This window comes from Lampetra fluviatilis, chromosome 26, assembly GCF_964198595.1.
Source record: "Lampetra fluviatilis chromosome 26, kcLamFluv1.1, whole genome shotgun sequence".
NCBI classification, from domain to species: Eukaryota; Metazoa; Chordata; class Hyperoartia; order Petromyzontiformes; family Petromyzontidae; genus Lampetra; species Lampetra fluviatilis.
Window position 1 is genome coordinate 6,286,383 of NC_136300.1, and position 17,718 is coordinate 6,304,100.

The following is a 17,718-nucleotide window of genomic DNA, read 5'->3' on the forward strand; positions in this document are numbered from 1 at the left end:
ACGTAGAAGGGAAGTAATAAAATAATAAAAATAAAACATAATAAAATAATTCTCACGACGTTTCGGCCACAACGCAAGCAGCCGTCCTCAGATGAAGACCAGCGTCTATTATTTTATTACTTCCCTTCTACGTGACTTTACCGAAAGAACCAAGAAGATGAATCCCTGCAGTCACGAACGCTTTAAATCGACATGAGCCATTTCGTTGAGCTCTCATTTGTGGCTAGGTCGCTTCTGAAAAAGAGCTACAGTAGGTAGCTCAGTGGGCTTTGCCCGGTAAAATAAAACAAAGTTTAATATTTTATTAGTTAAATTGTAAGTGATCGATATTCCAATGTCCTTGTGATAAACTGAGTTTCCGCTAAAAAGGTGAAGACGTGACTTCCTCTACACGAAAACCTCACATAATCCCGATTTTAATTCGTTCACTGCGCACTAAATTAAGTTCATCGTCGTCATCATGAGCCCTGGTCAATCCACTGCTGGATGAAGGCTTCCCCAAGTCGCGGTCACATCTCACGATTCTAGACAAACAGAATGTGAGCCAATTCATGAGATCCCACGGCGAAATATTGAATGTCTTACTTTCAATCGAAAATAGGTGGAACATTTACAAAATACAGCAGCTGTTATTGGTGTGTGCGGTGTTAAGTCTTCTCAGGATGTTTTGATCGCTCTTCGAATGTCAACAATAATACGAATTAATTTCACATCTCTTTGTCAAAACACTCCCTCTCCCCCATGCCGTGTCGTTGAATGGGAAGTTTAAGACCATACTTCACCACTCTGGTTTGTACGGGTCGGTGAAGGGCAGCGAGTGCCAGCATCGCTTCGGATACAAACGCGCGCGCATTTGATTTCTGCCCTGGCCGGGAATCGAACTTGGAGCGGCGGATGGGGCGGGCGAACGAACGTGGCACAACGGCTGCGTGCCGCTAACCACTCGCGCCACCGCTCCGCCTTTCCATACCGTGGCGTCGCCCTCTCAGGCGCATGGCACGGTCCCGCTTGCCCCCCCCCCCCGACTGACCTCTCGCGAGTAAACGAGATAAAAGGGAGAGAGCGCAAAGGGAGGCGTGCGGGTGCACGGATGAAGGGAGGGCGAGGAGGCTGCAAGGGAGAGAGAGAGAGGGATTGGCGCTCCCGGACCCAATTTCCACCCCTAACCCTTTCAGCTTTAAGAAAAAGACAAATATCCCCCGTCTAGCCTTAACACACTGTTGGGACAAGTGCTGTTAGCGAGCACCTATGAAGACCGGCACAGCACACGAGGGGGTGGGTGGCCAACACCACGCCCGACCGCCTTTGTCTCCCTAGTGGCGATGCTCATACATCACACCAGGTACTCATTTGCGGCTGAGTCGAACGAGGCGAGGCCCAGGACCGGTTCAGATAATCGTCACCGGTGTTGGTGGCCGTGAGCGGGAATCGAACCCGGATCGCCGGGTTCGTAGCGCAGCGCGCTAACCATAACACACACACACACGCGGCCAACCCATACACTCGCACACCCCTTCCCCTCGTTACATTGGCCACGCACACAGAGTTGTGGGAGCTGGAGGGGGGGGGAGAGGCTTCTTAACTCAACCAATTACGCAGACATGACCCTGTCAAAGCCCATAGACGCCGACATCCATTACCGAACCTTAACAGCTGATTTCGTTTTGTGATTTGATTCAGGCGCTGGTCTTTTCAGCCCATGCGCAATCGCGCCCCGAGTCGATACCGTAGGGGGGGCGGGGGGGGGCATTGTGGGAGCGATTATTCGCAGCCAGCGAGTATTACATGGGAAGTAACGCAAACCGAGTACCCGCTTCGTAACAATGGAATAAGAAGCTTGTTCGGTGGAGGTCTTAATTGACTGCGGTATTACGCGCGCATATGTGATCTCCGTACTGGTGTGTGTGTGTGCGCTATTACTACGAGGAGCGGTGGCGCAGTGGTTAGCGCACTGCGCTCCGAACACAAGCCAACCCGACTTCGATTTCTGCTCACGAGCAGCGTCGGTGGCGAATGTCTGAGCCAGTCCTGAGCTTCCTGTAAGTCGACCAAGCTTCTAAAACGAGAACCTGGTGCGGTGTGTAGACATCACCACTGGGGAGGCAAAGGCGGCCGGGCGTGGTGCTGGCCACCGACCCCCCCCTGCCGTGCCGTGCCGGTCTAAATAGTTGCTCGCGAAACAGAAACAACATTGTCAAGGCGATAGAGGGGATATGTTTTTGTTTGTCTGTCCGTTGCGTGTGGATGCTATTACGTGGAGCGGTGGCGCAGTGGGAAGCGCGCTGCACCACTGAACCGCACATCTGAGTTTGATTCCGGGTAAGGGCTAGCATCGGTGGCGAGTGACATTTGAACCATTCCAGGGGCCACCCCGAGTAGGATTTGAGTTGAATTCCGGGCTAGCGGTTAACGTCAACGGTGAGTGAAGCTTGTTCGGTGGAGGTTTTAATTGACCTGACCCAATAGCTCGACTGAGTCGTCCACGATGACCTTACTTGGCACTTTAATGAGCATCGTCAGTATTGTGGAGACAAAGGCGGACGGAGCGTAGTTGCGCCGGTCACGCCACCCGTACGTGCAGTGTCGGCGTCAATATATTATCGTCGACAGCTTGCACCATAAGTCTATGTTGGTTATCGGGTGGGAAGCGAGTGGGGAGGGGTGGAGGGCTTTGTCTATGCTATTAGTAAGCGGCAGATAGGGGGTCGTCGCCCGCTCTTTATCGGCTTTAGCGTCACACTCCGCAGTTGTTAAAAAAAAACACGAGGGTTTTTTTTGGGGGGGTTAGATCGCGTAAATATATAAACGTGTCGTTAAACTCGCCACCACCCGACACAGCCAACTAGTAAGGGTTGTCACGTAAATAGAACGTACCAATTCGTCACTAGTACAGCACATCGGTGGGTTGTAGAGCAAAGGCACAACATTTACAATCTGAGTACGACGTTTCGGCAGCAATTACAACTAGCTTCATCAGGCAACAGCCAGATTTACGCGATCTAACCCAAAAAAAACTGTATTATGAATGACATTGGTCGCGAAAGCGTACGTGTTAAACCAATTTTTCTTAATTTTACCAGGTAAAGCCCACTGAGCTATATAGATATTTTTCAGAAGCGACTTAATCACAAATGATAGCTCGTTTATAATGAGGTCGCTTCTAGAAATGTACAGCAGCCAGTTTACTCTAAACGCATGTTTTTTATATGCGGGGAGGGGGGGAGAAACACCGGAGGACCCGGAGAAAACCCCACGCGACCACGGGGAGAGAGAGACACGCAAGCTCCAAATATACAGCAGCAGGCGTCAGGGTCGGGATCGAACCCACGGACCTCCTGTATACCAGGCGAGGTAGTTAACATCTCGCCACGGTGGTGACCTCATGGCTCACTGATGCTGCAGACCATGCAGTGTTCAGTGTTTAGACTGAACTTTAACCTGGCCCTACTCCATGAGTGGAGGCAACGAACCTCCACTCCGTCATTCTTGGCGGTCCAAATAACAAAATGTGAATTTTGGGTTCGTCTAGTTTTAACCAGAAGCTCGTTCGTAAAATAATAACGCGTCACGCTTTCTAACCGTCGCAGAACATCAACAGGACGTGCATCGCTCGACCACAATGGTCCAAATGTAGGATATTTGATATCGCCTGCATTGTCAATAATACTGTATTTAGCTTGCAACGTAAATGAATAACACGTGCTATGCCTCGGTAAATATCTGATTACACATATATTAATATACATTCACAGAGACATTGGAATACAAAAGCAATGTTTTTTAATGTTTGCGGTTGTTGGTGTTTAATAAACGTTGAATGACACCAAAGACAAAGATCCCCCCTATAGCCTGTAACACACTGTTGGGGCAAGTGCTGTTCGCAAGCACCTATGAAGGCCGGTACGGCACACCGGGGGGTAGGTGGCCAGAACCACGCCAGGCCACATTGATCTCCCCAGTGATGATGTTTACACACCGCACCATGTACTAATTTGAGGCTGATTCGACCTAGGGGAGGCCCAGGACCGGTTCAGATAATCGTCACTCGTGTTGTCCGTGAGCGGGAATCGAACTCTGATCGCAAGCTTTGTTGCACAGCGAGCAAACCGTTAAATTACACCACCCACACAGAGGACAGTATATATACATACTCCATATATATGTTTTACTTTGTGTGCATACATCGTATCTCGCCAAACTGTATAGTTACATTCTGCGGATTGTTTGTTGTTGTTGTTTAACGGGTTCTTCGCTTAACGTGGCACTTTCAGGAACGCATCTCCCGCGTTAAACGAGGACTCGCTGTATATAATACACAGTGGTGCAGGGGTTAACTCGGATTCCCGGCACCGTTTCAAATCAGTGGCGAGTGATATCTGAGCATGACCTCGGATACCCTCATCACCAACTCGCGCTGACCAGCGTGGTGAAGTATGGTCAATCAACCCCCCTGCCCCCCCTTGACCAACACGGCATTGGGGAGGTCTTCATCAAAGCAGTAGATTGACAGAGGGCTGCACATTATTATTCGTACGTACACACGATTGTGACTGGCTGACGTACATTGCAAGTGGGTTCTACAAACGCTAGAAAGAGTAAAATTTGCACAAATGTGGTAAAAATAATTATCTTAAGCTGAGAAATCGGAGAGAGAAAAAAAAAACCTCCACAATTTTCGAATTTGGCCCCGACAAAAAGTATGCACCGTAGGTTGATACGTTTCATTCATAGGGCATGGGCAGCTTCACGTCCTGTAGATTGCAATACGCCTCGCTGTGAACTCTCACAAGTGAACCGATTCTCTGTAATCAGTGGACCAGGCAACTTGCCTCCCGTGGAGTGTGACGCTTGTGCCCACAAAAATCTGGAGAAATCTCGCTACCGGTGACTGGTACAGTACTTATAGACTGTACCTATAAAGCGTGATAGACAGAAATAGAAACACGTGGATTAAAGAACGCGCGAAAGTGTTTAACGCGCCAATCATTTTTGACTGTCGAGAAAAGTTAGCGGGGCTTGGGGCATGCATCGGTGTGGCTGTTGTTGAACTTATTTCGCACCGTTAGGTAGAGACGACCGTGCTCATCGGAGGTCAGGAGAGGTCACGATGAGCGTTGAGGAGGGCCCGTGGTGGAGACTCAAGGCGGAGTGGTAGGCAAGGAAGTGGCCACCCGTAATGAGGCCGTAAGAGATGCATTGATCGTGACTGATGATTGTAATCAAATGGATACCCAATATCGTTGTTTTGTTCTGCGCGTACCATCCTGCGTTCGCAGTGTCGCATAATAAATAAAAAAAAACACTCGACACATTCGTCAATAATGCTGCCCCCGGATGGTAATCCGAAAGTTGCTCCGCCGTGGTGTCGCGATGTGTGTGTGTTGAACTTCTTTCGCACCGTACGTAGCCAAGCGTGCTAATCGGAAGTGCGAAGCAGGACAAGAAACTGAACACAAACATCACTTCTGAAGAAATGAGATGATGTCGACTCATGATGGCTGTTGGTGTGAAGCGCAATGTATGGATCAGAGGCATTCCTGCCTTAAATACACATATATACACATACACACACAAAGACATACAAAGACAAAGATCCCCCGTATAGCCTTAACAGACTGTAGGGGCAAGTGCTGTTAGCGAGCACCGTGAAGGCCGGCACGGCACACGAGGGGGTGGGTGGCCAACACCACGCCCGACCGCCTTTGTCTCCCCAGTGGCGATGTTTACACACCGCACCAGGTACTGATTTAAGGCTGAGTCGACCTAGGGGAGGCCCAGGACCGGTTCAGATAATCGTCACTGGTGTTAGCCGTGAGCGGAAATTGAACCCGGGTCGCCAGGTTCATAGCGCAGCGCGCTAACCGCTACACTACCGCTCCCCATACACACACATACACACATATACACATACACACGCATCAACAAGACAAAAAGGCAAAGGGCCCGGTGTAGCCGCCTTTAACAAATTGTTGGGGCAAGTGCTGTCAGCGAGCACCTATGCAGGCCGAGCCGGGCCGCCTTTGTCTCCCCAGTGCTGACCTTTTACGCACCGCGTCAGGTACTCGTTTAGGGCTGAGTCGACCTAGGGGAGGCCCAGGACAGTTTCAAATATTCGCCACTGTTAATGGTTGTGAGCGCGAATCGAACTCGGGTCGCCAGGTTCGTTAGCGCAGTGCCGCGTCACCCACTCAAAACACTATGATTGTGATGCGATATAACACAACAACAACAACAACGGTGTAACACAACAACAACAACAACGGTGTAACACAACAACAACACTGGTGTGACACAGCAACAACAACAGCAGCGGTGTAACACAACAACAGCAACAGCGGTGTAACACAACAACAACAGCCTGCGAATTCCCCGCGTCTCCCGCTGTGGACCCGTGAGCGAATGTCAACAGGTTTGTCAACAACACTGCGGCCTTGAAATTAAAATAATATATTTAACCAGGAGACGTTTCGGGCAATGACCCTTCTTCATTGCACGTGAATTGAATAGTCACAGAGACACGAGGCCCATTAAGAATTACGTTTTAAAAACAAATATATTTTGATGAACAGTTGTGTTTTTGATTGACATGTGAAGACTGTAGTTACCCTTGAGTAGATGTCTATTAACGGACACACATTTGAATGTGTTTTAAACTTCAATAACTTATTTATATTCAAAGTTACAGGGTGTGGGGTGCAGTGTTGTGGGGAGCGGTGGTGCAGTGGTTAGCGCTACGCTGCGCTACGAACCTGGCGACTCGGGTTCGATTCTCGCTCACGGCCAACAACCAGTGACGATTATTTGAACCGGTCCCGCGCCTCCCCTAGGTCGACTCAGCCTCAAATGAGTACCTGGTTCGGTGTGTAAAACATCTTCACTGGGGAGACAAAGGTGGCCGGGCCGTGGTGTTTGCCACCCACCCTCTCGTGTGCCGCTCCGGCCTTCACAGGTCCTCGCTAACAGCACTTGCCCCAACAGTCTGCTAAGGCTACACGGGTCATCTTTGTCTTTTGGGGGAGCGGGTGCGCAGTGGTTTGGAGCGCTACCGCTACGAACCGGGCCGACCGAGTTCGGGTCGACTCAGCCTACAAACAGAGTTGCCCTGGCCGCGCGCGGTGTGTACAACATCGCCACAAGGAGGGGGGGAGACATGCGGCCGAGCGTGAAGGTGCCGGCCACCCACAAACCCCTCGATGTGCCCTCCTCCGCGTGCGCTTTTGACTCGCCCACGGCACCTTGCCCCAGCAGTGTCCGACAAGGCTTACGCGGCGGTGGCGAAGTGGTGGGGGTTTGGGAGAGGGGTTCTTTGTCTTTGCGGAGAGCCGGGGGTAGGGAGGGGAGCTCACCGCTGGCCACACGCCGCTCCTAACAAGGCTCAGTCTGCCCGGCGCCTCGCAGCCGCCGCCTTTGTGTGCGAGCGCTCAGCACCACCACCCCCCCCCTGTTGCCGTTCACACACAAACAGAAGGGGCACTGCGCGCGCACGCGCACGCACGCACGCGCGCGCACGGTCTTGCAGGCACGCGCTCGTGTGTGGTGCGTGTGCATGTGTAGGTGTTTGTCTTGGTCTGTATATGTGTGTGTCTTGGTCTGTATGTATATGTGTGTCTTGGTCTGTATATGTGTCTGTGTGTGTATGTACAGGTGTGTGTCTTGGTCTGTATATGTGTGTGTGCATGTATATGTGTTTGTCTTGGTCTGTATATGTGTCTGTGTGTGTGCATGTGTAGGTGTGTGTTTTGGTCTGTATATGTGTCTGTGTGCATGCACAGGTGTGTGTCTTGGTCTGTATATGTGTGTGTCTTGGTCTGTATGTGTGTGTGTGTCTTGGTCTGTATATGTGTCTGTGTGTGTGTATGTGTAGATGTGTCTTGGTCTGTATATGTGTCTGTGTGCATGCACAGGTGTTTGTCTTGGTCTTTATGTGTGTGTGTATGTACATGTGTGTGTCTTGGTCTGTATGTGTGTGTATATATAGGTGTTTGTCTTGGTCTGTATGTGTGTGTGTATGTATATGTGTGTGTCTTGGTCTGTATATGTGTCTGTGTATGTGCATGTATATGTGTGTGTCTTGGTCTGTATGTCTGTGTGTGTATGTATATGTGTGTGTCTTGGTCTGTATATGTGTGTGTATATATAGGTGTTTGTCTTGGTCTGTATGTGTGTATGTATATGTGTGTGTGTATATATGTGTGTGTCTTGGTCTGTATATGTGTCTGTGTGTATATTGTAGGGGAAGTGTTTGTGTAGCGGGGTTAGCGCGCTGCGTTACGAACCCGACCAACCCGCGTTCGATTCCCGCGCACGGCCAACACACCGGTGACGATTGTCTGAAACGGTCTTGGGCCTCTCCTAGGTCGACTCAGCCTCAAATTAGTACCTGGTGCGGTGTGTGTAAACGTTGCCACTGGAGAAACAAAGGCGGTCGGGCGTGGTGTTGGCCACCCACTCCGCTAGCAAAGCACTTGCCCCAACGGTTAAGGCGAAAGGGCAGATAATTGTCTTGAATTTCCTATATGTACATAGACACATACGATATGTAAAGAATGGCCGTGGAAAAGATATACACACAGAGACATGCATGTATACAAAGACATGCATACAGACACATTACACGTGCACTGTTATTTTACATATATTATTAGATGCATGTATTCACAAATCAGACACATATCTCTACACATATACATAAATGTCCATGTGGATACACAGACATGTTTCCACACAAGATACACAGACGTATGCATGTACACACACATATATACACACACTGAGACGTATATTATCGCTTTACAGCGGGATGAGAGAAATTAGGATATTATAATTTTATTATAATTGTATTATAATATTGTAAATATAAATTATATACATACACACATTCAGTATAATCTGTATACTGTATTTAGCAGAGGTGGGACAAAGTCATTGTTATGCAAGTCCAAGTCGAGTCGCAAGTCATCAAATTCATGACTCGAGTCTGACTCGAGTCCAAGTCACATGACTCGAGTCCACATCTCTGGTATTTAGTATACACTACATAATCCAGGACATGCGCACACAATACATATATAGATCTATACGCAGTCATATCAATTTACACACAAGGACGCACACACATGTATATGGACAAACATATACGCATACAGACGTCGATATACATATACAAACTCATGCACACACATTGTCATGCAAATTCCGTACATAAATACACACAAATGTACATTGAGCGGTATACTACACGTCAAATATACACACAGTGCCATGGATAGAAACACATTCGCGCACACGGTAAGGCACAAACATATTGTCATAGGTGCATATATAGAGATAAGACACAGTGACATGGCCTCGCGGTATAGCACGTTCCCTGCTTGTTGCTAGGGATTCCCGGTTCGATTCCACGAGGCCGCCCCGGTTATTACCGTGGAGTGTATTCACAATCTTTCCTTCACAGTAGACTTTAAATACCCCCTGATGTCATTAGAAACGAGTTAGGCGCATTGCGTGCCGACGCCGCGGTACAAATGTTGCCAAAATTCGAGAGATTTACGCGGAAATAATCCACGTGGGATATCACGCAGCAGCAATCAACCCACCCTCCTACTGGCAAGACGAACACCCACTTGCAGGTCGCATAGGGACAGCTGCCACTAGGGGTGCCCTTCGAATTGTTTCAGACATCACAATTTGCATTTCCGGAATTGTTGGAATCCGATGAACTATGAAGCTCTTGGTCACAGATGTCCGGTAGCCAGTTTGAGAGATGTCACGTGATGCAATTTTAAAAATAAATTTAACCAATCGCCATCAACATGCAAATATGATCATGTATTATTCTACACACACAGACAAAGATCCTCAATATAGCCTTAACAGACTGTAGGGGCAAGTGCTGTTAGCGAGCACCTATGAAGGCCGGAACGGTACACGAAGGGGTGGGTGGCCAGCACCACGCCCGACCGCCTTTGTCTCCCCAGTGGCAATGTTAACACACTGCACCAGGTACTCATTTGAGGCTGAGTCGACCTAGGGGAGGCCCAGGACCGGTTCAGATAATCGTCACTGGTGTTGGCCGTGAGCGGGAATCGAACCCGTTCCGCCGGATTCATAGCGCAGCGCGCTAACCGCTACACTATCGCTCCCCCACACACAGACATTAACACAAACAATGTATATATATGTATATTGTCTATGCTCATGTGTTGGTTCAAAAGGCGGTTTCTCCCGTGCAGCGCTGCTTAGACTCTGGGGAAGTGCTGCGTCTGCGAGCACCAATGAAGGCCGACACGACGGACGCGGGGATCGTTTGGCTAGCACCCCGCTCGACCGCCTTTGTCTCGCCAGTGCTGTCGGTTTTGCGCATCGCACTGTCCTCGTTTATGGCGGAGTCAACCTAGGTGAGAACAACCACGATCTGCTCATATTTAACACTCGCCACGGATGTGAACCCTGGTCCGGAATTGAACCTGGGATTAAAAAAAAACAACCCGGGTCCTTCGGACAGTGGCGTTAACCACCGCTTTCCCATCAGCACCCCAATACACGCGCAGAACTTTCACGCAAATGAGCGGCACGTACACACAGGTACGCACACGGATCGCTTCGATAACGGGGATATATTGAAGTTGTTTGGCCGTGTAAGCGTGTGTCATTGATTAGCGGAGCAGGGGACGCAGTGGTTAGCGCGCTGCGCTACAAACCCGGCTGACCATGAGCACCAGCGACGATTATCTGAACCGGTCCTGGGCCTGCCCCCCCCTAGGTCGACTCAGCCTCAAATGAGTACCTGGTACGATGTGTTAGCATCGCTACGGGGGGAGACAAAGGCGGTCGGGTGTGGTGCTGGTCATCCACTGCCCTTGTGTACTGTTCCGGCCTTCATAGGTGCCCTGCTTTTTTCAGTGGATACACACATAGAGTACTTACACAGACGATACACACTTAAACGTAGATACACATTGAGTACTGACACGTAAATACACACAAAAGCGCAGAGCATCGCCAACAGCGTGGGTACATGGGTATTTAAACAATAATGGTAATATTGCCTTCATTTATGCGCTTACAATTAGTAAGATACTGATTCATCTTCTTGGTTCTTTCGGTAAAGTCACGTAGAAGGGAAATAATAAAATAATAAAAATAATAATTATTTTATTATGTTTTATTTTTATTATTTTATTATTTCCCTTCTACGTGACTTTACCGAAAGAACCAAGAAGATGAATCCCTGCAGTCACGAAAGCTTTAAATCGAAAGATACTGATTTATAGTCTGCGCATTATTTGGCATCATTCCGTGAGAAAGTTTATGTCCGCCCTATGTGTAACATTGAGCACCCGCTACATACAACGTGGATATCACAACAGTGTATGAATACGCGCGGTGACGATGCATCGTTAAATCAACACATTGCCCCACGATGTCATTATTGCCGCAGTAACGCACATCGAAGGAAAAACTGACCATTTAATTAATTCCCAATAACGTTCGAATGTACAGCGTTAGAAATCAACGCGTCTTTGGAGTGTGTAATGGAAGTGTCATTTCAACACTTTGAGCGTACGGGCGACGCGGTATGAATTCTTCACCAGCACACGCGCATCTCCATAGGCTAATAAGGCACGCGGTCTCACACGTGGTACACGTGAAGGGCGAACGGAACAACTTTTTTATTTCAACGCAATACGTCGTTTAAAGTTGTTGCTTTCGTAATTTAAACTCTCTGCGTGTGAAAATAATGAATCCAGCACAATATAACAATTTTATAAGTGCTACTTTGATTGTTAAGACTTCAAATTGACATTTCACATTTACAACGTATGCAGTATATAATGCACGTGTTTATGCATTAATAAACACAACTAGATTATATATACACACACACGTACATGTTCTCATCCTGCAGAACGTCACATTAAATGATCATACACGGTTAACGTAACAGAATACATGATGTTTTTTTACAACATTTAAATTATAGCCCTCATAAAATCCACATTCTCCCGTCAATTAATAAAAAAAAGTACATAATGTGAAAAACACGCGATAGAGAAGGGGACTGTATATAGAGTAATATAATCATTTATATAGTCATATATATACTGTATATCAATCATACTGTAAGGACAGTATAGTTTACATACATAGACGATAGAATATAAGTTAATGTTTACAAAAAATACACTACAATCTGTACACACACACACACATATATATAAAATATATGAACGCTATTGGCGTCGATGATTTAACTTCTGCCCTGGTTACCAGAGGGTCTTTCTCCGACACTGAACGCGGCGATGAACCGATTGAAAGGGGATCTTCTCGATTCGAGGCACTCAGGAACCCTGTTCGCAATTAGTCTCGGCGCCCGCTGAGATTGCTTGTAGGTCATTAATTAAATACAATAATAACAACAACAACAACCATACAGCCGGTTGTCCGCCGTATATTTGAAGACTATTCGCAGTTGACCATTCGCAAAAAAATGTCGTGCCCCCCTTCAATAAAATACGTTGATTTGATGTTTACTGTTTAACGTGGCAACGTTTTTAAACCATCGAATTACCAATTTCCCGAGTTAAACAGTACTATAATCACGTAGGTAAAACATAGTAATAGAAATAAAATAATAAATGGAAATAAATCAACGTTTTATTATTTTATTTCTATTATTATTTGTATTTTTTACCTACACGACTTTACCTAAAAAACCTAAGAGTATGAATCCTTGCAGTCACGAAAGCTTCAAATCTAGAAGTAATATAATCATTTATACAAGCTGTGCTCCATAGTGTGAATTGCTAAGGTATTTCGAAACGAATTATTGTAAATCACTCATGGGCAATATATAGCACAGTACAAAATGTATAGTTCATACACAGTATATACTTACATTATAAATTACATTCAGTACCATAGATACACGCAGCGCATACACACACACTCTACACATACAATTACAAATATATGTAACACCATACACTATAACAGTACGTACAACACACAGTACCACAACGTATATTAACAGAATACCAAAACGTATATTAACACAGTACCACACAGTACCATACACACCGTGCAATGATTATCCTGTACATACTTCCAGGCACACGCTAGCCGCCACCACCACACACACACACGATGGTGACATTGCCGTGGAGTATTACAATCGAGTCAGTCACAGCCTTAGCAATCGATAGGCAGGAGTCGGTGGTATTATTGACGGGGGGAGGGGGGGGGGAGTCAGAGACGAGGTGAATGCTGTTGGGGGTGACACTGAACACACGCGGGTGGCAGGGCCATGTGGTCAGCTGGCTGAGTGACTCATTTGTCTGACTCGTGTGGCTAAGTCACTCGCTCGTGGCTTGGTTGCAGCTAGATGACTCTACTGGCGCTCTGACAAGAGTTGGGGTGGCTTGGCCGACTGGCTAAGTGGCTGGTTTGCCTGTCTGGCTGACTGGGTGGCAGACGATGGGGGTAGTCGTGTTATCTTACTCAGCAGTGCGTGGGTCCGCTGACGTTGGGTCGCTTGATTGGCCCTTAACAGCCTCATTCTCTTTAGCCTCCACAATACCCCCCTCCCTACCCGGCTGGCATAACCTCCCTCTTCAGCTCGTCTCCCCTCCCTCCCTTCCTTCCCTCTCTCCTGCTCCTCCCCAACCCCCATGCTAACCACTTGAAGGACCGTTCTCTGGCACAACATTAAGGCGGGCCCGGTGCCTTGTGTGTGTGCGTGTGTAGCTGCAGTCCTGCCATCCGCGCGCGGTGACAAGTGGCCGGGTTTGCACGGAGTGCCGACTTAAACGCATCAAACGCACACGGATAAACACGCGCGCGCACGCACATTCATGCACAGGTTGTGTGTGTGCACATCGACACGCAGAGAGAACACACGCACAGCGGCACGCGTCAACAACACTCCGAAAGGAGGTTCGTCGAGAGAATTCCGCTGGCGTGCAAGGGGTCTTCTCAAGCCGTCTCGCCATCACTCGGCAAGTTGCAGCCGCGTGCGAATTTTCGTCCATTAATCGGTATTCGTTGCTTTTTGGGGCAAAAAAAAAAGTTTAAGCCTTCGCCGCTGTTGGTGGCCGCTCATGTGTGTTTGATCTTTCTGCTCCTGATGGCTATTCATGTTCGATGGTGGCGTTCATGCCGATGATGGTGGTGGTGGTGTCAGCGCGCTTGTCGTTGGAGGTTTTTGGAGGTGATGATGATGTTGGTGGCGCTTCGGTGTTGGTTATTATTGATGAATTTGCTTCTGATTGCGTTGATGTCATTGTTCTTGCTGGTGCTGCTGATGGTGTCGACGTCGGTGCTTCTTTCGTATGACTGCTGCTGGTGTGGATGGCAGAGCAACAACTCCAGTGTCACGTGCAGGTGGTGAAGCCAGATCACCGGAGTGTACCGCTGTGATGTCTCTCCTTCGTGTTTGTGGATCGGGGCAATGCGTCGTTGCCGCGCTGTCCGGCCCGTTCTGGATGACCAAAGTCGCACGCCGTCTGGAGAGTTTTCAATTTCCCATTTGTGTTATCAGGTATCCGCACCTGCCCGGTGTAGTGCAAGTGTTATCAACACTACCTGGCGGTGATGGCGCTGATTGTGTTGCTCCTGTTGCTGCTGCTGCTGCTGTTGGTGGTGCTGACGACGTCAATGCTGGTTGTGATGGTGTTCACTTTGTTTCCGATCGTTCTCGTGATGGACAAGTTACATACCTGTCAACCCCTTATCAGTGCCTACCTTGTTACAGACCTTATTGGTCACCCCGTGCTCTTATACACATCAACGTTCATCCGACGTCACAAGGGAGAAACACAAAAAAGCCAAAACATATTTTTTAACTCCATTCCCCTATACACGAATACGGATAAGCCATATGGGGTTGGCAGGTATGAAATCAGTAGCGTTGAAGCCTCTTGCCGCTAGCTTTGGTGGTGGTGGTGTTGATGGTGTTGGTGTTGATGGTGTTGGTGTTGATGGTGTTGGTGTTGATAGTGTTGATGGTGTTGGTGTTGATAGTGTTGATGGTGTTGGTGTTGATGGTGTTGGTGTTGATAGTGTTGATGGTGTTGGTGTTGATAGTGTTGATGGTGTTGGTGTTGATGGTGTTGGTGTTGATAGTGTTGATGGTGTTGGTGTTGATAGTTTTGATGGTGTTGGTGTTGATGGCGTTGGTGTTGATAGTGTTGATGGTGTTGGTGTTGATAGTGTTGATGGTGTTGGTGTTGATAGTGTTGATGGTGTTCGTGAGATGGTGGCTGGGTGAAGGCGCAGTGTTTGTGCGAGTACCCGTGCTGCTAGGTGATGCTATCGGCGCCGGGTGAAGGCGAGTGTCCAGTGCTGGCGATGTTGCTGCTTTGCCGGCTCTGTTGGTGCCCTTACCGCTGCTGCCGAGATAGTCGATGTTGCAGTTAACATCCTGGACGTGAGCTTCGTGTACGATGGCGCATTGCAAACCAGGGCTCCCTTCCTGCGCTGCCGTTTGCGCGTGTTAGCACCGCTGGGGTCGATGTCATTGCTGCTGCTGCTGCTGGCGTTAGTGACCGACGATGCCCCACGGCTGCCAATGTTCCCATGTCCGAGGGTGTCAGCAAGCTCAAGCTTCGGCACCACAGCCGCTCTGCTGTCACCGCTGTTGCAAGTGTCAGCGCTTCCGCTGCTGCTGCTGCTGCTGTTGCCGCTGCTGCTGTTGCTAATACTACCGGTTGGTCGCATTGTTTTAATAGCTGCCGCTGTTGTTGCTGTTAGTTATTGTGAGTGCCGTTCATGCCGGCGTTAGTTGCCGATGTTCGGGTGACGAGACGAGGGTGTGACGGTGGCCGACAGCGCATCGCTCGCTACTGCTTCCGATGGCAGCGGTTCTGCTGCTGCTGCTTGGTGATGGAGCTATTGTATTTCATGCCTGCTTTCCATGCTGCTGTTGTTGGTGACCCCCTTGTAATTCATTCTTGTGCTGCTGCTGCTGCTGGTTCCGCTGTATTTCAATCCCGGCTGTTGCCGCCGCTGCTGCTGCTGCTGTCACTGCGACTGCTGCTGTTCGCCCTGTGTGCTGCTGCTGGCTGCGTTGGTATTTAATCCATCTCTGCTGGTGGTGGTGCTGTTCCCGTTGTCTGCTGCTGCTGCTGATGCTGCTGCGGCTGCTGTTGGTGTTCCCGTTGCGTGCTGCTGCTGTGGCTGCTACTGCTGCTGCTCACGGCCCGTACAGCCATGGCGTGTGGAAGCCCGCAGCAGGGCAGCGCCAAGGCCACTCAGCTGTCGCCCAGAGCCAGCGCATTCTCCATCGCGGCGCTCATGGCCAGGAGTCCGGCGGGCAGCAGAGGCGGCCGCGACGGCGCCACGAGCGGCACCATCGCACCCCACGGTGAGCGTTGGACACCCGTGGCGAGCGCGCTCGCAACGCGAGAGCGTTCACCATCGCCCACACCGTAGAAGGTTCATCATCGCTCACAACGCGAGAGCATTCGCCATCGCTCGCACCGTAGAAGGTGCACCATCGTTCACCAACGCGAGAGCGTTCACCATCGCCCACACCGTAGAAGGTTCACCATCGTTCACCAACGCGAGAGCGTTCACCATCGCCCACACCGTAGAAGGTTCACCATCGTTCACCAACGCGAGAGCGTTCACCATCGCCCACACCGTAGAAGGTTCACCATCGTTCACCAACGCGAGAGCGTTCACCATCGCCCACACCGTAGAAGGTTCACCATCGTTCACCAACGCGAGAGCGTTCACCATCGCCCACACCGTAGAAGGTTCACCATCGTTCACCAACGCGAGCGCGTTCACCATGGTTCGTCGTCGTTCCCTGGCCGACGATTGGACCAGCCGGTGGTAGAAATCGCACCCATTTACTGTGCTGTGCAGGGTGGTCCAGATGTGTTGTGGCCCCCTAAATTAATCGACCCAGAACTTTTGTTTTCCTTTTTCAAATTGATTTCTGTTTAAAATGAAACTTGCTTGATTTTTTTAGTTTTTGAAAATTAAATTGGGGGGGGGGGGGGGCAATACATCTGGACCCCCCTGTACTGCGTGGCTCTTAGGCAATCGCACAGCGGCCAATGTTGGATTTGCCAACAAGGCGGTACTGTATTTTACCGACCAGCGGGGGGGGGGTGATGGCCTTGAGTCGAACTCCGAGCTGGAGTTGAACTCGCGACCCTCAAAATGAAGCCACGTGGATTGGGGGAATTGACGATGAAAATGCGACAACCACTGACCATAGTTGACAATGTTCGCCTATGTATATACACATACAATATTATCTTCGGCTCATTGCGTCTTCTTCCTAAGATCAAAGTCGCCGTCAGAATATTAGAGGCTGAGCAGAGTCGTGTCCGGTTTAGTACTCGGACGAGAGACTTCTTGGGCAAACACCGCGCGCGAAGATGGCAGGAGGGCGACGGGATCGTTGAATCCAGCTGTGCGGAGTTTCTTTGGTAGTCGTTACACCACCCCACACCCCCTCGCCCTCGCAATGCGTGTGAGCGTTTCCGTGTGAGCGGGTCACACATTTCGTTCCAAGAAATCGCTGCAGACATCGCAGTGAGACAGGTACCACAGCCCCCTACTGAATAAAGATTCTCGTGATATAAGTAAACAACAACAACAACAACGTTATATTCGGAACAAAATCCGAGTCATTTAAAACAATTCGTTTTAGGTGTTGACGTTTTCTTTGACGGGTATAGGGCATCGTTGCATTGCTTTATGAGA

At 49.1% G+C, this 17,718-nt stretch overlaps 1 protein-coding gene across 1 annotated transcript in view; it reads left to right on the top strand.

Moving 5' to 3' along the window:
• The first annotated feature begins 16,209 nt into the window (after positions 1 to 16,209).
• LOC144942138 (T-box transcription factor TBX20-like) overlaps positions 16,210 to 17,718 on the top strand; it is a 34,149-nt gene continuing 32,640 nt past the window's right edge. The window contains exon 1 of the mRNA XM_078868898.1: positions 16,210 to 16,363. Within this exon, the coding sequence (XP_078725024.1) occupies positions 16,210 to 16,363 (154 nt within the window). The remainder of the gene's footprint in view (positions 16,364 to 17,718) is intronic.